The 20975-nt window shown below is 42.5% G+C and overlaps 1 protein-coding gene across 3 annotated transcripts in view; it reads right to left on the minus strand.

Annotated features, from left to right (window-relative positions):
* Positions 1-17054, minus strand: part of dot1l (DOT1-like histone H3K79 methyltransferase) — a 28575-nt gene extending 11521 nt beyond the window's left edge. Inside the window, exons 1-18 of one of the 3 annotated variants that reach the window (XM_064935165.1) lie at positions 16343-17048; positions 8222-8265; positions 8027-8101; positions 7583-7646; positions 7162-7390; positions 6934-7028; positions 6752-6814; positions 6602-6657; positions 6380-6462; positions 5918-5986; positions 2659-2765; positions 1749-1790; positions 1489-1575; positions 1165-1387; positions 884-997; positions 687-778; positions 306-407; positions 57-194 (exon numbers count right to left, since the gene is read on the minus strand). In XM_064935165.1, the coding sequence (XP_064791237.1) occupies positions 57-194; positions 306-407; positions 687-778; positions 884-997; positions 1165-1387; positions 1489-1575; positions 1749-1790; positions 2659-2765; positions 5918-5986; positions 6380-6462; positions 6602-6657; positions 6752-6814; positions 6934-7028; positions 7162-7390; positions 7583-7646; positions 8027-8101; positions 8222-8265; positions 16343-16423 (1764 nt within the window). In that variant the 5' untranslated portion in view covers positions 16424-17048. Of the gene's footprint in view, positions 1-56; positions 195-305; positions 408-686; positions 779-883; positions 998-1164; positions 1388-1488; positions 1576-1748; positions 1791-2658; positions 2766-5917; positions 5987-6379; positions 6463-6601; positions 6658-6751; positions 6815-6933; positions 7029-7161; positions 7391-7582; positions 7647-8026; positions 8102-8221; positions 8266-16342 lie in introns of all 3 variants that reach the window. The other 2 variants (XM_064935163.1, XM_064935164.1) reach the window with 2 other exon arrangements.
* Positions 17055-20975: the final 3921 nt, after the last annotated feature.

The raw sequence follows: 20975 nt of genomic DNA on the forward strand, positions 1-20975 counted from the left end.
CCCCAATGTGAAAAGGGCTAGAGAGATGACGCCCAGGAGTACCGAGGTTGTCTCACCAGGAGCAGGCTGTGGTCCCTCAGCTCAATCATGTCTCTCTCCAGCTGCTTGGTCTGCTCCTTCAGCTGATGGTTGTGGGCTGAGATCTCCTTCTGGGCCTGCAGCAGGTCCTCCACAGTTAGGGCCTTCACTCCCAGCTGAGGGGAACACAAAGACAGGGTAAGATGTTTGGCGATCGAGTACTCTCCCAACATTGGCTTCTCATTACCAGCTGGTTTCATTAGACATTCACCACGTTATCTGCCTACCTCATCCAGTTTGGTGTGGAAGAGGCCTTTGATCTTCTCTTTGTGGGTCTGACACACAGTCTGCAGCTGCTCCGCCTGCCCAGAGAGCTCTCTGTGTTTTAGCTGCAGAGGTGGAGGAGAGATGGAGGAAGAGGGAAGGAAGAACAAAAGAGAAAAGGGAAAGGTTTAGAGGTTGAGACTAAAGCAGAGGCAACATTGCCAGGGGGTTAGTCTCCTTCAACATGACTGATAAAGGGAGGGTTGAGAGTTGAAGTATGAGCCTGAGGGAGTGAATGCAGTAATTTAATTTATGATATCATCTATTACTCTTTAACGAGGTGGTGATACTGTTGTCACATGGATTATTCGCATTGGATTGAGTGATTTGGACATTATATTTACCTTCTCCTGCTCCAGGACTTGCTGCAGGTGATTGTGGTACTGAGGTGTCTTCATGTAGGTCATGAACTGGAGGTACTGGACTTTAATGTTGTCTGTGTGAAGAGAGACAGAGAGGACTGGCCTTCAGCTCTGCTGGCTGTGACTAATAGACAGGTCTGTGTGATAAGGAAGGGTGGGGTCAGGGTAGCGAAGCTCACCTAGAAGCTGTTGTAGGCCAGGAGGAGTGGGGCCCAGCAGCAGTTGCCCAGACGCATAGTGCTGAACTTTGGGAGGTAGCTGGTAGAGGGGACTTTGAGGTGACCTGTATGCATCTGTAGAAACAACAAGGAAAGTCAACTAAACAAACATGGACCAAAATGAAGAGTTTAAGGCTAAATAAACAGAAATGCACAGGGGTATATGGACTCAGCCCTGGGTAGGAGTGTGTGTGTGTGTGTGTGTGTGTGTGTGTGTGTGAGAGAGTGAGCAGGTGGCTCACCCTGAGGGGGTGCTGCAGAGATGGTCTTGGCGTGCAGCAGCTCCAGGGCACTCTGGCTCTTCTTGCTCTTGCGTTCGGCTGCAGTCACGGCAGCCTTCTTGGGACGCCCGCGCTTCCGAGCGCTCAGCTTGCGGCCTTTGCTGAGGAGTTTGGCGCGGCGGGGTTTGGGTGACGCCTTCACGACTGCCAATAGCCTCGGTTGCTCATCCTCCCCACAGGAATCCTGAGACAGGGAGAGGCCAGTGTGAAAACAAACCAGAGAGTGGTGATCTCATCAGGAGAAGAACTGAGCATAGAGACGTGAAAGACGATAAAGGGACTTACCTTGTGCTCCTTTGTCTTGGTTGGGGTGGTGTTTTTACTGTCTTTACTATTCTTTTCTTGTCGACGCCTAGCTGCTTCTTGCTCCTCCTAAAAACACATAGGAACATCTTAGTGTTGTTTTACCATGTGAATAGTTCAGGAGGGCATATAAACTGGGTGCAACTGCAAAGACAAACCGGAAGTGACTAAGATTGTCATTACACATACTCTGTGGGCAACATAAAATAATACAGTGACCAAAGGAACAAAAAGAAGCTTACCCTGAGTTTAGGATTTTTGAGACTATGAAAATAGTTTTCAAGCTGAAAAAGAAAAGAAAGTATCAAGTACTGCACATGGACACAGAGGCGAAGACAGCAGAGGTCACACTCTCCCCTCTCTCTCTTTAGTGCAGTCACCTTGTGACACTATCCATAAGCCCTCCAACACGTGCATGTGAGTGGGGGGATACAGAAACAATGCAGCGATGACCTCACCGTTTCCACTGCCTCAAGTGAATGGATACATTCAAAACAGCCAGTGGTTTCACTTGCGCATTCAAGCACTGAGAACCGTCTCATTGCTCGAATGAGCAAGTGAAACAACTGGCTAAGTTTTTAAGTAGACTGTTACGGGCCAGTATAGACAAGTATCAAAATGAAACATATTCAAAACAGAGAGCATATTCTAGGTTATATTGGCAAAATATGCCCTCCCACAACAGACAGGCAGAAAATGTTAGATTTTCAGCTTGCAGTTAGGCTAACTGTTTGCAAAAAATGTACTAAGTCTTGTTTTCAGTGTTTCTAAACAAGTCGAAAACACTCATGGTACAACATGTAGTAGGAATGCTGGTTGCTCCATCACCTGTCGCTGTACCACATCTCCTCTGTCCACTGCAGGGCTATACCAGCAGTTGCAGTTGTTTCCTGCAGGGATATGGCCGACTAAACATGTTCTGAGTACTGCTACCGTACGCATTGTCAGAAAATATCACGTGGCTTTGTTATTTACCATGGTATTTGATACACATACAGAATAAGGACAGATGAACTGATGGAGACCTTTGAAGCGTGGGCCATTCGTTCAGTTCAAGGTTACCCTTCTTTAAACGGAGCAACTGCCATTGCAACATTGTGTGTGGGACAGAGAAGACGTTTTGTGAGTATAAAAGAGGAGAGCAGGACTCACTATGGTGCGGTCTATTGTATGAAGGTAGTAGGAAACTGGCTTCCCTGTCCAGGACACTGAACCCCTCAACGGAGACAGCTCAACGACTCTCATTATTGTGCCAATGTCTTTAGGGAGAAACAAAGGAAATCAACAAAATGTTTTAGTTCATTGAAATACACACTAGGATATGTTGTCCAAGGACCACCCACCAAAAAAAGATCTCAGTAAAGGTGTTATGTCCCAGGTAGGAAGCGGAAATGCAAAATGTCAACATCATTTGGTAACAGTTTATTTGGACAGTCCATCTGTAGATTCTCTACATCTTCAGACTATCAGGAGCCTCTCCCGAGTTCCCAACAACTGGATGGTTTGGTTCTCATGGGAAATGGAGCGAGACATTAACAAAGCCACACTCCATCTTAACTCCTCCATATTTACTGAATTGGTTGAACGGTGCAGAAGAGAACCTCCCCAGACTGTCTTTTCTTCTTATCATCAAGACCAGTATGAAATGCAGCATGCAACAATTTCAACGATTGACTGAGTTACAGTTCATATAAGGAAATCAGTCAATTGAAATGAATTCGTTAGGCCCTAATCTATGGATTTCACATGACTGGCAATACAGTTGGTCACAGATACCTCTACCTAAAAGGTAGAGGCATGGATCAGAAAACCAGTCAGTATCTGGTGTGACCACCATTTGACTCATGCAGCCCGACAGAGTTGACCAGGCTGTTGATTGTGGCCTGTGGAATGTTGTCCAACTCCTATTCAATGGCTGTGAGAAGTTGCTCGATATGGGCGGGAACTGGAACACGCTGTCGTACACGTCGATCTAGAACATCCCAAACATGCTCAATGGGTGACATGTCCTGTCAGTACAGGCCATGAAAGAAGTGGGACATTTAGTACGGATCCTTGCGACATGGAGCCATGCTTTATTATGCTGAAACATGATGTGATGACGGTGGATGTTTGGCATGACAATGGGCATCAGGATGTTGTCACGGTATCTCTGTGCATTCAAATTTCCATCCATAAAACAAATTTTTGTCCGTTGTCCGTAGCTTATGCCTGCCCATACCATAACCCCACTGCCACCATTGGGCACTTTGCTCACAACGTTGACATTAGTAAACTGCTCACCCACACGACACCATACACACCGTCTGCCATCTGCTCTTCACAATGAAAAAGGGATTCATCGTGAAGAGCACACTTCTCCAGCGGCCATCGAAGGTGAGCATTTGCCAACTGAAGTCGTTTACGTCGCCTAAATGCAGTCAGGTCAAGACCCTGGTGAGGAAGACGAGCACGCAGATGAGCTTCCCTGAGACAGATTCGGACAATTTGTGCAGAAATTCTTTGGTTTTGCACACCCAGTTTCTTCCGCTGTCAGGGTGGCTGGTCTCCGACGATCCCGCAGGTGAACAAGCCAGATGTGGAGGTCCTGGGCTGGAGTGGTTACACGTGGTCTGAGGTTGAGGCCGGCTGGACGTACTGCCAAACTCTCTAAAACAATGTTGGAGGCGGTTTATGGTAGAAAAATTAACATTAAATTATCTAGCAACAGCTGTGGTGGCCAGTCCTGCAGTCAGTACGCCAATTGCACACTCCCTCAAACCTTTAGATCTGTGGGTTGTGTGACAAAACTGCACATTTTAGAGTGGTCTTTTATTGTCCCCAGCACAAGGTGCACCTGTGTAATAACATTGCGGTTTAATCAGCCTCACCTGTCAGGTAGGTAGATTATCTTGGCAAATGACAAATGCTCAATAACAGGGAAGTTACCAGAGAAATAAGCTTTTTGTGCATATGGAACACTTCTGGGATCTTTTATTTCAGCTCATGAAACATGGGACCAACACTTTACATGTTGCGTTTATGTTTTTGTTCAGTAAAGTTTATAGCGTTTATTTTATGCCTGCTACATTAGGATAGACTATCAGTAACATTTCAACTAACTATGTACTAACCCTAATCCTAACAAGCAGTTGCTTATCAACAGATAGTTTGTTATTGGTATGACCATCTGCAGAGCATCTACAGAAGGACTATCCGGACTATCCAAATAATGTGTGACCCATCATTTTGTGTTCTCCAACTTATAAAAGTTACACATTAATTAAATATTATACATTTTAAAAAGCAGCATTTTGGGTAATTTGGGTAAACCTTAACATGATGTTGTCATGTTATATCTTGGATACAATTGTTACACTCGTTACGTACACTTCTGTTGCCCATGCTTGCAGAAAGAAAAACGCATGCACCGGACAAATTTCCAAATAATAAAAGATAAGAAGTTGAAACATACTAAATTGATGTATGTGGTAAACCCTTCAAATGCGTGGATTCGGCTATTTCAGCCACACTTGATGCTCACAGACATATAAAATCGAGCTCACAGCCATACAATCTCCATAGACAAACATTGGCAGTAGAATGGCCTTACTGAAGAGCTCAGTGGCTTTCATGGCGCCGTCATAGGATGCCACCTTTCCAAAAAGTCAGTTCCTCAAATTTCTGCCCTGCTAGATCTGTCCAGGTCAACTTTAAGTGTTGTTATTGTGAAGTGGAAACGTCTAGGAGCAACAACGACTCAGCCACAAAGTGGTAGGCCACACAAGCTTACAGAACGGGACAGCAGAGTGCTGAAGCTCGTTAACGTCGTCTGTCCTCGGTTGCAACACTCACTACCGAGTTCCAAACTGCCTCTGGAAGCAACTTCAGCACATTAACTGTTCGTTGGGAGCTTCATGAAATAGGTTTCCATGGCCGAGTAGCCGCACACAAGCTAAATTCACTATGAGCAATGGCAAGCGAGTGGTGTAAAGAGTGGAGGCTGCTATAGTAGCAAAAGGTGGACCAACTCCATATTAATGCCGTAATTGTGGAATGAGATGTTCGACGAGCAGGTGTCCACATACACTGCATGACCAAAAGTATTTCCTCAGTTCGGGGTTCATCTCGATCTGTGAAGGCAACGTCTTATTTGAGCTGGCGAAACGACAAACACCGGTGTGCAACAAATGTAACCAAGGTTGAACATAGCAACGTCTGAACGTTGCAAGAGAAATGACCCAAGACGCGCTATAATTGATGCTAAATACTTCAACTATGATTAAAAAGAAAAAAATGTATGTGCAACTTTTAGTTTTGAATCAGACAGACAGATGTTAATAACATTATCTACATAATTCTGTTGACATTTCTGCAGTTCCATTTCCGGGGTCTGCCCAGAACATAAACTTGTTCCATGATGAAGACTTACCACTCAAGTTTCGACTGTTGATTCTAAAATTTAGAGGTGCAAAAGGTTTTGATGATACAATTTTCGCACCTAAGAGAGAGAAACAAAGATTAACTTTTCATGAAGGCACTTCACAAAAGGTTGTTTGAAATTGACAGATTAAAAGAGAACAACACAAACACTGATCTATAATGAGTCCTAGATCAAACCATTGATCTGTGTGTGTCTGCTATACATTATCAATGGTAGCATAGATCATCCTCTCATATCTGTCTTTTAAAAGACGGGGTCATGTGGAGGTCACACAGCTGAGGTGTCAGAGGTGAAGTGTGTGGAGTTGACACAGCTGCCATTAAGCTACAGCATGCATGAAAGCAGCTGAATCAATAACATATTGAAATGATCCCAGGTTCTTCATTTGCTGTAACAACAATACGGTAGTGTCCTTGACACTGGGTTACAAAAGGGCCATTTTCTACCAACCTTCCTTCATGTTAGCAAAGCGCTCCTTCAGCTGGTGATCCACTTCTGGACCAAAGGCAAAGTTGTTCACAAAAATAACACTGCTAGACAAATGGGGAACAGGAGGAAGGTGGGAAGAGGAAGAAAAAGATTTAGAGTTGAAGCTGTGCTGATGTTTCTCTTCATGTTCAGATGTGTGTAAATACACAGTGGTATCATCCAGTGTACATAGAGGTAATGCACCTTGTGTTGGCTATCCTGTCCTTCCATACTTCAGACAGGAAATCCCCCCTCTCCAGCTTTAAAATGAAATAAAGAGGAACATGAGTTGCACATACTCAGGGACAATTTGTGAGTGACACACGTCTGTCATGACTACAGAATACCACATACCGTGTAGTCCCCGTGCTTCTTCCCATACCACTTCATCCACCTCTTAAATTCTTTATCCATAGACTGAAAGGCAAACCGCAAATACTATGTCATATGTCATAATATGTCATTCTAAAAATCTGTTCCTTTTCCGTTGACTGACAATGATCAAGATAACCAAGACTCTTGATGTGGGAACTTACCTCAGCATAAGTGGCTGGAATGTCTGCCTTCTCCACACCAAAGTAGTGTTTACAGTTCGTTGCTGCGGCAACCTGCAGCACCACTTGTCCCACCCCTGCAATTACAGATAATTGCGAGTCAAAAATAGCACCAACCTGCTCATTTAGACACATCAACACACAGAGACACACATTAAGACTGGTTATCTCATTCAGAAGTAAACATCGACGTTGTAAACAAACACAGACCGCTGCCGAGGTCTACGAAGGTGTCATCCTCCATCATCTCCATCTCGTTGATGATCTGGGCCACCAGGTCGAAGGAAGTCTCGCCGTACACCTCGGGGGAGAAGGGCTCATAGTTGTTGAGCTTCTCGGGGTCCGTGACCGAGTGGTTGTACACCTGCTGCAGGATGTGTCTGAGCAGCCCATTGGACGGCCGCTTGTTCAACTTCAGGGGCGGAGTTGTGCCTTTCCACTGTGACACACATACGGGACAAGAGGTTTAGAATGAGTATATTACATAGCTAGGATATAAACATATTGCTGGGCTCAAGTGAGCTAGGTTTAACCCACGGTGACAATATGTCTACAAGAAAGACGTCTGTTTGAATTAATGTGTGGACAAATAAGCTTTCCACGCAAGTCATCTGGAGATATTCCAACTTACCAGCTGGTGGATGCTGTCAATGGCTCTATTGTATTTGTCACAAAGTCTCTGCATACTCTCGAAGCTGTAACAACACACATAGCAATAAGGAAATAACATCAACATCGTATGACAAGAAACCAACAGCCCATGACTTTGTTTGAGTTTGTCCAGCACCCTGGACACAGAAATGCTAATTGCATATCAGTTTGCCATCCCTCTACGTGACTCCTTCTCATCTCTTTTGAGCTGCTGCCACGGGAAACAAAAATATTCCTACATTAGCATCGCTGCCATTAATATCTTTATTACCTTCTGGGAATAATTATCCTTCAAATGTGAAGTGGAGGGAAGGTCCATTTGGTTCATACACTGGATGTCTAAGTGTTATGTTACTATGGTGTTAGACTGTGCTTCAGAACAGCATCATAATCCTCGTTCCTCATCGTCTGACCCTCGGCTCACCTCTTGGTGTCGTAGTCGATGAGGACATAGTTCTCCATGGCCAGCTTAAGGTCTGGGATCTCCTCACACACCCACCTGGGAACAATGGTCAACACATGGTGAGTTCACTTTGATCTAATCTACTCAGCCAAGAAGTGCAGTCACTCACTGCACCATGCTTTTGAGATTGATAGGAGAACGGTGCTAGTTACTTACCGAATGGTCTCAATGATTTCATGAGCAGCATCGTGGTGTTTGTCCTGGAGACAGAAAGTGAACACAGGAGAAGAGAGATTGAGTACTCTCAGTACAATTTGTTTATGCAAAAAGCATTTCTTGACAGGCAATAAAAAGACTGGCTTACTGCAGTATATAACAGACTGGCAGTAACCAAAAACTAAATACGGATTTCCCAAAAATGTACACAAATATGCTTACAGCTACCAACACGAGTTCAGACAGCCGGGTCAGATAAGGCCAGCAGCACTCAATTACTTAATAATCCACACACAGCGCAAACCATAGTCGTTAGCGTGACGCACTTAGTATGACTGCCAGCAGGAGACACCACTGAGTGTATCACTGTTATCAAGCTGACATTCTCTAACTGGATGTGGTTTGGGAAACTGTGAGCATGTGAAGCACTATCACTTAGGATAGCTGGGTTTTGTCAGAGCACTGCTGCAGCATGGGAGGAACTGCAGGATTTCAGTCACACTGGCTGCTGGGAGCCTGAGCTGACCCAGTGACCCACTTTCTGTGTCCTGCTCCGGCACAGGGCCTGGGAGGGACGGAGGGTGGGAGTGATGGAAGAAGGTCGAGAGCTACCTCCAGCCAGCCAGGCCCAGCTGCTTTCAGCTGGATTGGTATTGGCACAGTAGCAGCCTCCAGTTACTAGGCTCAGCGCTTTCCTCTCAACAGCGCCACAACTCCCGCCATGGCACTGCTGCCAATAACACCAGGCCTGAGATTATAGCACCACAGAGGAGAGGGTATGAAATAAAATCTCCTGCCACAAGGAAGGCAAAGCGTTTCACAAGAGAATCAAACGCTGCTATGAATAGCCTAGCAATGCAACCATCACAGAATACATGCAGCCAAAACGAGGGTTAACGCGCTCGTCCCAGACTGACAGCAGTGTGTGCGGAGGCGGCGAGAGGGGGGTGTTCCTGCCGCTCACACAGACGGCACGCAGCAACACCCACTGTGGTGCTAAAAATAAACTCTGGCTAAGAGAAAGAGAGCGTGTGGCACGTGAGATAGGAGCGCTCAGCCAATCCCACACTCTCTCTTCTGCTCCGCTCCCCCTGACCCCCTGCTGTGGGCACACGACGGAACTGATGCAACCACCCACTCCCTCCCTCCCTCTCACGCTCTCTTCACCTCACCATGACACACAGCCGGCCGTGCATAATGCCTGCTTCACTACGCATTACCAATGGCCAATAATCAAATAACTAACCGTTTGCAACAGTGATATCATTACCACAGAGAAAGATAACTGACTCCGTCAAAACCCTTTTCTTCAAAGCGCTGCCTGTCCTAGAACATGGTGACAGGCTTCTAAAGCTTTGGACTATGGTCCAATGACTTATTGTCCTTATAGTATCTGTTTTCACTCGCATGTTGTTCAGTTGGTGAGGGAGGCAGGTGGAACTGCCTTATACTGCCTTATCCCATTCACTGATAACACAGGTCACATGGTTTGTCTAAGGAGTGATTCGCTTGTTACAAAGTTGAACTTCAAACACACTTGAGAGGAACACATGAACAACTATTAGGTAGGCTATCGACAACACAAACTAGGCAAGATGACATTGATTGAAGTAGTGTCTTATTTAAAGGCATTCTGGCTTTAGTTAAAGCACCAAGAAAAAAATGAACAAAGGCCTCTGCAGCAGAAGAGGTGTACTTCATATGGAAGCAGTTACGGATGATTTAAATCTGCAGATGGTGACTGGGTGTGTGAGAGAAAGAGTAGTCAAGCATGTGGTGGTAACAGCGTCGATGTGGTGAGACACGCAGGCAGCATATATCACAACTCTGTTGTTGTTCACTGCACAACACAAGAGCACAGTGTGCGTTGTTTATCTGTGGGTGAATGGGGCGATTTGGGTTGCACTTCGGGAGTCAGAAGTACTGGAATATGTGTGATGTATCTTTTGTGGTGGAGAGCAGTGGGCGGCATTATTAATACAAATTAATCTGAATAGTGACATATTGCACAGTAACATACTCATGGAAATGAAGTAGTCTGCTCAAGCGTCATTACAGTCCTCTTCCATAGATCAAACTGTGCAAAAATAGCCACAATGAGACATCAAGGGTATGTGATTTGGAGACTCAAGTAGAATCAAGTGTGTTGTAATCCTACTCTTATTTAACGCCCCTTCATGTCCTCAAAGTGCATATTGAGGAATTGTCTAGGTCCTTATTGAAAACAGTGCTGAGACTCCACACATACAGATAATGAGCACTGGCTGCCACGTTACTCAGTACAGGACATGCCTATGATATTTAAGTCTATATTTATGATATCAAGACACCAACTTTGACAGAATAACTGAGGCACCAGCAGCTCTAAACAGTTTGCAAAATGCCTTTTCCTGAGAAAAGGCCAGTCATGCAACAGTGCTCTTATCGGTCTCTGGCGTAATGGAGTGATGTCAGCCGACTCCAACTGTGGAGGATTGCGTCAGCAGCAGCATTGCCTAGTTCCTGTACTCTGACGTAAAGGAGCATTACCCAGTGTGACACTACAGGCCCCAAACAGACAACAATCCACCGTGCTGTTCTGAGAAATTCTGCTTCTGGTTATTTTTTATTTTTTTGCACAGTCTTACCACAATTTACTATAAAATGAGAAATACACCTGAAACACATTTGAAGCCACCAGACAAACCACAACCATTTAATCTGCTTCCATTTCAGTTCTCGCTTGTACAATCTGCTAAACTTTAGCATTCAGCTAAAGGATATGTTCAAGGCATGCTGCACATGCAAGGTCTAAACACACTCAAATCTGCCAGCAAATGTGTTGTTGGAGTTGTACTAGGGCCCAAACTGAAATAAATATTTTCAACATATGTTCTATCTAGTAAGTCCGACATAGGTTAAAATATTACAGCAGCATGTTGTGCAATTTTTTTAAACTATATTGATGCAAAATCTAAAGAAGCTTGGTAATGGTCCAAGGGCTGGGTGATATGGCCAAAATACCACATCACAGTATAAAAAAAACATATTGGATGGTTTGATGGTATTTGACACTATTTCATGTTTCGATTAATAAAACTTCTACATTTACTTTTTGAGTAGTGAGTGACCCTAGGGTGTTAACATATACATTCTAAGTGACTTCAATGGGTCTTTCTCCATTCTGATGGTTTTATACTGTTCAATTCAACTTCAACCAAAATTTATTTTCAGCATTGTCATACATTTCTGCATTTTAGGCACTCATTTGAGATAATTTCCACATTGCTACCTAGGGCTGCACAATATGGGCAAACAATATAGGCCTTATTTTTAAGCAAATATTTACTTGCGAATTAAATTTAAAAAACTTTGGTGAACAGTTGGAATCATGGAAATAGAAAGTTTATTCCAATTATATAGTTAGAATATAAATAGTGGGCATTTTGAATAGTGTTGTTTTACATGAAAATGAAAGAAAATGCCAGGGAGGAGTTTTTGTGACAGGGTAGGTAGGAACCAAAGTGTTGATAAGTGTTAACTTGGGGACCCTATCATTTTTGGCTACATTTAATGTTCTCTCTTAGATTCTTCATGTAGCTAACATTCATGCTTAATGTATTCCTCTTTGATTAAAAAGATACTGTTGCACAAACAAAATACAGATTTAGGTTTACACCATCACTGGTATTATCAGACTGTATAGTTAATTTTGTTTGCTCGAATTACATTTGACTGAAGTAGCGAAGTAAACTATAAAAACAGAAGTTACATCACATTTAACAAACCAAACACTCAAATAGCATTATAGAAGGTAAAGTAAAAACCCAAACCGGTCCGTGTATCCATACCGGTATATCGTAAAATACGGTCCAACCCTACATGGTGTTAACATCATAAAGAACACTCAGCATTGATTCATTGTTTTTAATCAACTGTTTTTAAATCTACCCAGGATCACCAGTCTGCAAAAGCTTTAAAAAAAACCATGGAATGCAGTAGACTATTGTCCACATTCAACCTACCCTACAGGTTTATCCAGTGGCATTTGCATGTAACAACCCAAACGTAGCCTAGTCCTCCATATATTCTTCAAGCTATATAGGCTATTTCTGGATCCCAAAAGAGTTGTAATTAGTATTCAGTCTAACACACCCTTGCTGCTGGCTGTTAATAGTCGCCTCTGCACTAAAACATGTTTGAGTAGACTAAACTCCGTTAGAAATATTGTATTGGATGTTAACGTTTATGTTCGTGACTAGGTTTCAAGTTCAACTCATTCAGCTAATTCCCTGAATTTGCTGCACTGGTTTCAAAATTGGGATGGATATTTGTGATCAAACAATTTGAGATACACGTGGGAGTGACATGGGATGGTATATCCCTAATTTTCATTGTTTTCTTGTGACCCAGTGAAAAAGCTAAATATAACCATAGTGGGTGCAGACTTTTGCCATCCACAACTTGCCTTTTGAAACACAAATATAAGGAACTACAGTTATGGGGAATTGTGTAGCGTTCCTTCTATGCAGTTGCAAATTATAGCTTCTGATGTGCTCATTCTTCCTATTGGCACAGAAGGTGCTTTGTCTCATGAGTGCAGGGGTGTAATAATTCATCCAAACAAGTTGCAAAAAGGTTCAAGCTCAGTCGCCAGCTATCCCCCAGATTCCCAAAGAGTGTGCAACAATCTTTCTATGCAATAACAGGAACAGTAGACGTCATTAAAGGCAGTGACCACCATGCAGAGCCATTTGCATTTGGATTCCAGCTAGCTGACTAAATTCAACTCCATCGTGAAGGAAGTTTCTAATAATCGTTGTGAAATTCAGCTCCGACAACATCTATTCGCCCAAGGTCAATATTTTAAATAAATTATATTATGAAATGCATAACCTGTACCTAAGTTTGTCCTCTGTAGTTGCGTGCCATTGTTGGCTGGAATTCATACTTTTTAATAAAGCGTTAATGAAATACAGCCACTAAATGTTTCCTTGTTGAGATTAATTTGGCACATGTACATTCATGCTGAGTTGCCCCCTTAGAGCAACAGCAATAATGAAACAGTAGGTGGTTGTATTTGATTAACATTTTATTAAAAAGTATGATTTCAGCAAATAAAGAAAGGCATGTAAATACAGAGGACCAACATAAGTAAAAGGAAATACTTTTGACCTTGTCGTCAGAGCTGAATTCCACAAAGCCTGATCTCTGATCAACTCTGTTGGTGGAGTTCATCAGAAACTTCCTTCACCATTGTGTTGAGTTTCATCAGCTATAGTCCAGTTAGCTACTACAGTGGCTGTAATTTTTCTGCACAATACCTTGCTAAACAAATCCCCCCCCTTTTTTATAGCTAACATTACTGAAAGTTTTGGGAAAATGAAATGCATACATGAGTTGAATTCCACATATTGGAAATGAGAGTTGAAGGCCTAATCCTATTTGACCCTGTTTATCAAAAGTGTTGGAAGTTGAAAAAGTACCCAATTGTCATACTTGAGTAAAAGTAAAGATACCTTAATAGAAAATTACTCAAGTAAAAGGGAGTCACCCAGTAAAATACTACTTGAGTAAAAGTCTAAAAGTATTTCATTTTAAATATACTTAAGTATCAAAAGTAAATGTAATTTAAAATATATACTTAAATACCAAAAGTAAAAGTATAAACCATTGTAAAAATATAAACCATTTCACCACTTCATTAAGTCAGGATTCCTATTTGACTCAGCCATGCCTGTGTGGCTCAGTCGGTAGAGCATGGCGCTTGCAACGCCAAGCGTCGTGGGTTCGATTCCCACTGGGGCCACCCATATGCAAAAAGTAGTGGCCCCAGCCGACTTGTAAGTCGCTTTGGACAAAAGCGTCTGCTAAATGGGATATATTATTATTATTATTATTCTTGCCCGTCCAACATTTCCTCATCTCCCACCCCTTCTAATGAGACTATCCCCAATGCTTCTCCCTCCTTTTCCCCTGCCCCACAACAAAGTTTCTCCCTGCAGGCAGTCACTGACTCCAAGGTGCTAAAGGAGCTCCTGAAACTTAACCCCCAAAAAACATCTGGGTCAGATGGTTTAGACCATTTCTTCTTTAAGGTTGCTGCTCCTATCATCGCCAAGCCTATATCCAACCTTTTTAACCTGTCTCTCCTCTCTGGGGAGGTTCCCATTGCTTTGAAGGCAGCCAATGTTCATCATTTATTTAAAGAGGGAGATGAGGCTGATCCTAACTGTTATAGGCCTAATCCTATTTTACCCTGTTTATCAAAAGTGTTGGAAAAACGTGCCAATAGTCAACTGACTGAACTTCTTGATGTCTATAGTATTCTCTCTGGTATGCAATCTGGTTTCCACTCAGGGTATAGATGTGTCACTGCAACCTAAAAGGTCCTAAATTATGTCACCATTGCCCTTGATACTAGATTTTTTTTTATATTTATGGATAGTTAGGGGCACACTCCAACACTCAGACATAATTTACAAATGAAGCATGTGTTTAGTGAGTCCACCAAATCAGAAGCAGTAGGGATGAGCAGGGTTGTTTTCTTGATAAGTGCGTGAATTGGACCCTTTTCCTGTCCTGTTCAGTATTTAAGTACTCCTCAAGTACTTTTGGGTGTAAGGGAAAATGTATAGAGTAAAAAGTACATAATTTTCTTTAGGAATGTAACGCTAGTGGAGTAAAATGAAAAGTTGTCAAAAATATAAATAGTAAAGTACTAGTAAAGTAAAGTACTTAAGTACTTTAACATTACACCACTTGGGGTCTCGCTAAAAACATCCCAGAGTCTGACCCACACGTAAAAAAGATTACTTGCTAACATAAATACATGGCAAGTAGTTAGCAAAGTAACTTACTGGTAAACCAACCCATTTTTATGCATGTGCTAGTAAGTAGGTCAGGTGCTAAAGTTTGCAAGCTAGCTAATGTTTGTTAAATATTTAACATTTCATGCTGACCACACCGCTGGTGTTGCGTGCGTAAGCATTGCAAAATAAATATACACATACATGTTATTCAATCATTGCACCCACACTGCTCGCGAGCATCTGCTTCGCCAGCCGCTAAAATAGAACTTGGTTCTATTTGTGACACTGCAAGTCCCACCTCTCCCATCACCTCATTGGTTTTTAGGAGCATACACCCACGTGCCATCTACTCATTGGTTTTTAGGACCATATACCTACATAGGTGATTGAAACAGGAATTGAGGTACACAGTCCAGTCAGTGGTGGTAATGCACCTTAAAGTTAGTTGCCAACTGCCATATAAAGTCCAAAGAATAAGCAGCAGTAGCTGCTTGAAGGAGGAGAGATTACTAGAAACAAACATAGTTTAACCTTTTACCTGTGGATTAATTGTCAGGGAAGAGGACTCGTCCATTTCTGGTAAAATAACCATGTTTATCTCAGGACAAATTCGCTAGCAATAGCAAGCTAGCTAAATTGGCAAATATTTAATTATTTTCGACCTGTCCCCAAATTAATATAGTTGGTTCAGAGTTCGTTTTGATATTTCAACCTGCGTGACTTGATCGCGTCTGTGGGTAGACAAATCAACATACGCGCGTTGTACGGGGTCTGGTCAGCATGTTAGACAGAATTATAACGCGAGTCAAATAAAACTGTTAAAGCTAACTTAATGACCTATCGTGGAATGTCAGCTAGACTTATGAAAACGAGGAACCGATGTAGTTAGCTAAGTGTGCAATGTTTCTCGTGTGATTTGTGAAATCCTCCTATATAATGATGTGTATACTACTACAGTAACGTTAATTAGCCTTTTGGTTTTAGGTTCAGTCTGTAGCCACATTAGGTGCCTATCCCACTTAGTGGATGGATAACGTTATACCGTAATGCAATATCTACTTTCACTCCAAGTGCCCATTTGTTGCTTCTGGATAGCTCCGAAAATGTATTATCTACACTGTATTGCTAACTCAGTGGCGGTACACTGGTGGGCCGTCTGTCTGACCTGCATGTCTTGCCGTGGCTTCGTAAGTAACCTTAGCTAGCAAGCGGATCATTAGCTAGTAGCTACCGTTAGCGAATTATCGTTTGTAGATTAATAATTCCAGTACTGACTTGGTTGCCCAAGTTATACATTAACTGGCAAATTGTTATAAATTGAAATACTTACGTATACTGGTAACGGCCACGGATAACCAGCAGCTTCTGCTCCAACCGGTGACTTCAGCTTGAGTTCGAGCTTTTCTCCCATTCTACACTTTCTCCTGCGTTTGCTACGGTGGTAGGCTGGCTATGCTTGCTAGTTTAGTGAGCTAGCAACTACAATGTGATCATGTTGTCAGAAAGAAAATTCTTAACACAATATAAAAAATGGCGATTATTGTAATGGAGTGAAGTAGTGCACGACCCTTGTAGTCCGACGTTCAAATATTTCCGTCTGGTTTTAATACATTTATTTCAAAAATAATGTTCATGCCGAGCGGCAACTACACCTCGTCCTCGGCAGTACAGCCGCCATCTTGCTCCGCTCGGCGTGAAAAAAAAAGGCAAAACGGCCTCTACCAAAGTGACAAAATCGTCAGGGAGGGGGGACTCAGAGCAGGGGAAGTATACGGTTACCGGGAGTGTACAACCGGACTGTTACATTTCGAACAGTGACCATGACGAAAACAACGAGTCATTATCTTCTGTAAGACTGGGATTTTCCGGGAGCAATAACGGCCAACTGGCGGGAAATACAATTTTACTTTTTTACTCACTGTGACAGTGAATTTCGAAAGTAATATTTTTGTTGTTATGGAGCAGAGAGGCAGACCTCGAAGTAGTTTGCGTTCCTTATTTCAGGTTCAGAGGTGGTGATGGATCTTGTACAAGAGACACACTCAATTGGGTGCTATCCCACTTCTTACACCAGTGTTTCAAATTCAGGGTGGGTGGTGGTGGGGAAGGCTCAACCATGATCCCTGTCACCAAAAGATTACTGTATCTGTGCTGTCACTGCAAATTATGCTAAGAGGTTCAAACCCCTTGATGTTGCTTGACTTTAGGCATTGTAAGGTTCTACACAAATGCCTATAGGCATCCCTCTGCTTCCACCAGTGTAGCCAACCAATGTAGAGAGAGAGAATGCTGTAGTTCAGGGACACCCCCCCCCCACACACACGCGCTTTTGTTTGGGAAAACACCTAACTTATTACAATTCTACACATTTTGCCCAAGAGAAATGTTCAGTTTCATAGCTGTGAATCTTGACTTCTTTTCAACTTAAGCGGTGCCGTTTACCACCATTGCCATTTTATTTGATCTTTTATTTTAAAAGTCAAAGCCTCTTTTCAATATGAGCCCTGTATAGCACCACAATACGTCAAAATACCATAAACACATTGAACTACACATTCACATACAATACACAAAAAGCAAAACAATCTTCTGTAAAAAGGTCCCTTAACAACTGTCTGAAATGTCCTAGAGGCACCGATTCCTCCAATCTTATAGTGCATTGTAGATCATTCTACACACAAGGCTCAAGGAAACCAAAGGCTGATCTACCTAACTCTCGAGACATCAAAGGAGTCTCCAGAGTTAACCAACCCTGTGAACGAGTTTGATAACTTGTCATTTTAAATCTTAACAGTGACGTTAATTAAGTCAGGTTTGTTGAGCAGGGCTTTGTAAACAGAAAGAGCGCAGGTATTCGTTCGATTATAGAACCATCCGATTGTCTCAGATGGATTACATCTGCACTATCTTACGAGAACTTGAATACAACAATCATTTATACTGAAAAGTATAAACGCAACATATTTTATGAGCTGAAATAAAAGGTCCCAGAAATGTTCCATACGGACAAATAGATTATTTCTCAATTTTGTACAATTTTGTTTTACATCCCAGTTAGTGAGCATTTCTCCTTTGCCAAGAGAATCCATCCACTTGACAGGTGTGACATATGAAGAAGCTGATTAAACAGCAGGAAGAAACCTATAGAGGAAGCAGGCTCTGAGGGGTGGCCAGTCCTCTTCTGGCTGCATCGAGTGGAGATTATAATAGTACATGGCCATTACGGCCAGATTGTTCTTCGTGATGACCAGCAGGGTCAAATAATAATCACAGTGGTTGTAGAGGATGCAAGTAAATGTCAGTTGGCTTTTCATAGCCAAGCATTTAGAGGTCGAGACCGCAGGTGCAGTAGAGAGAGTGTCAAAAACAGCAGTTCCGGGACAAGGTAGCACATCCAGTGAACAGGTCAGTGGTCCATAGCCGCAGGTAGAACAGCTGAAACTGGAACAGCAGCACGACCAGGTGGACTGGGGACAGCTCAGGTCCACTGGAATAGAAAGAGGAGTGGGAGGCCCCGGTGCACAGCTGAGCAAGAGGACAAGTACATTAGTGTCTATTTTGAGAAACAGATGCCTCAATCCTCAACTATCAGATTCATTAAATAGTACCCGCAAAACACCAGTCTCAACGTCAACAGTGAAGAGGCGACTCCGGGATGCTGGCCTTCTAGGCAGAATTGCAAAGAAAAAGCCAGGTCTCAGACTGACCAATAAAAATAAAAGATTAAGATGGGAAAAATAACACACTGGACAGAGGAACACTGCCTAGAAGGCCAGCATCCCGAAGCCTTCTCTTCGCTGTTGACTTTGAAAATGGTGTTTTGTGGGTGCTATGTTCAACATTGGAGGGCCAAGCACAGGATGTAGCTCTTTCAGTAGTTTAGTTGGAATAGGGTCCAGTATGCAGCTTGAAGGTTTAGAGGCCATTAATATTTTCATGAATGTGTGGATTTCATGAATGTCTCCATTGCAGGATAAAAAAACTTGACTGTCTCCATTGATCCTAGGACCTGGCAATTTTGTGCAGACTCAAGACAACTGAGCTTTGAAGAAACATGCAGATTCAAAGAGGCGTCTAATTTGCTTTCTAATGATCATGATCTTTTAATCGAAGAAGTTCATGAAGTTCACTGCTGAAGTGAAAGCCATCCCCTCTCTTGGGGAATTCTGCTTTTTAGTTAGCTTTGCGACAGTATTAAAAATACATTTAGGATTGTTCTTATCCTCAATTAGGTTGGAAAAATAGGATGATCGAGCAACAGTAAGGACTCTTCGATATCGCACAGTACTGTCTATCCAAGCTAGTCAGAAGACTTCCAGTTTGGTGGAGCTCCATTTCTGTTCCATTTTTACTGGAAGCTTGCTTCAGGGCTCGGGTATTTTCTATATACTAGGGAGCTAGTTTTTGTTTTTAGGGGTGCGACTGCATCTATGGTATTACCAGTGGCGACCCATCATTCAGGGCAGGTGGGGCTTTGAGCCCCACATTTGTTGCAAAAAATTCTTGCCTGTTTTGCATGTTATTTTGGCATTCATGTGTCACATATCAGTTTGCAAACAATAAAAAATACAAACATGGTCAAGTTTTTGTTTTCTTGAGTAAGGCCCCTCAAATGCAGGTTTTTCAGCCAAGCTCAGTGCTTTCTGTGATGGTGGGGCAGGCCAGCAGAATATACAGAGCGTTGCGACGTGGTTGGCTCAGTGTTCTGTCACTCATGGGGACACTACGTAACCGCCAAGTCTAAGGGTAGACCTCACATTCTAGCCCCTTGGATGCTGCCATAGCGTTACATTGGAAGTGCCCATCCAAGAAGGCTCGAGGTCATTGGCCACAGATGCCGTCAAATCACGATATATCTACAATAGCTTTGATTGGACTGATCATGTCAACATCATACATTCAAAATCTTATCTAGCAGTCATCATCATGAGTCAAATCCGACAATCTACTGGCAAATCCTTTTTAATCCTTGTCATATGAAGAGAAATTATAGATAAAATGTATCGGTGCTCATCGTCCATAAACATTACACAACAAGTTGGAAATCACAAATTCACCTTTGAATAATAATACTAAGTGTATGTTGTGTGGTAAGATGTTGGTAGCCCATGTGCCTCACCCTAATAATTTGGTCTATTTACCCCTCTTAATTTTGCCTACTGTTCTGACTTGGTGGTGCACATGTAGGCTATAAATCAGTTTTAGAGAAATGTAATCATTTAATATTTTAAGAGCTTTCATTGTCTGCTTATATGCCCCCTTTATTTATCTTACGGTTCTTACTTGGTCAGGGAGAACACTGTAAGAATGGCCCATGTTCTGAATTCTGTCGCTGTACATTTCAAAAGTGCGAAACAAATAGTTATATTGACTATGTCCATCCTAGCTCGCCCATTGTCTTAATTGAAATTACGGATTGCCTCTTATCCGCTTGTCGTCCCTTTATGACATAGTTTGTACTTCTCAATTGTCAGTAGAAACCACATTTGTTTAAGCAAGTCAGCCATATCAGCTATGTTTTTTTAAAGGCAGTAAATGAGGCTGAATTAACTATTTCACTGCCAGATAGCCAGGTGTAGCAGTGGTAAGATGTTGGGCCAGCGTTATGTAGGCCCTAACAGTTTGTGGTTACCGTTTGTCACCGTTATAGTGCAATTAATGTATTGTTTAGTGTTGTGTAGTGGCTTTGCTGGCATGCTTCAATTTTTTGGGGGCCCACCAAGATTTTTATGCAAAAAAAAAAAAATCACAGCTAGGTATTACGCAAGATTAAATTTAGATCTTCAGTTAGGTGGTTAAACGATGTTGGTACTCCGACATCCTTTGGTAGGTGGAGGGGAGTCTGGAAGAGCATCTAGGAATCTTTGGGTTGTCTGAGAATTTCTAGCACGGCTTTTGATGATCCTTGATTGGGGTCTGAGCAGATTATTTTTTGCGATGCAAATGTAAAAATGGTGGTCCGA

This window comes from Oncorhynchus masou, chromosome 24 (assembly GCF_036934945.1).
Source record: "Oncorhynchus masou masou isolate Uvic2021 chromosome 24, UVic_Omas_1.1, whole genome shotgun sequence".
Classification (NCBI taxonomy): Eukaryota; Metazoa; Chordata; class Actinopteri; order Salmoniformes; family Salmonidae; genus Oncorhynchus; species Oncorhynchus masou.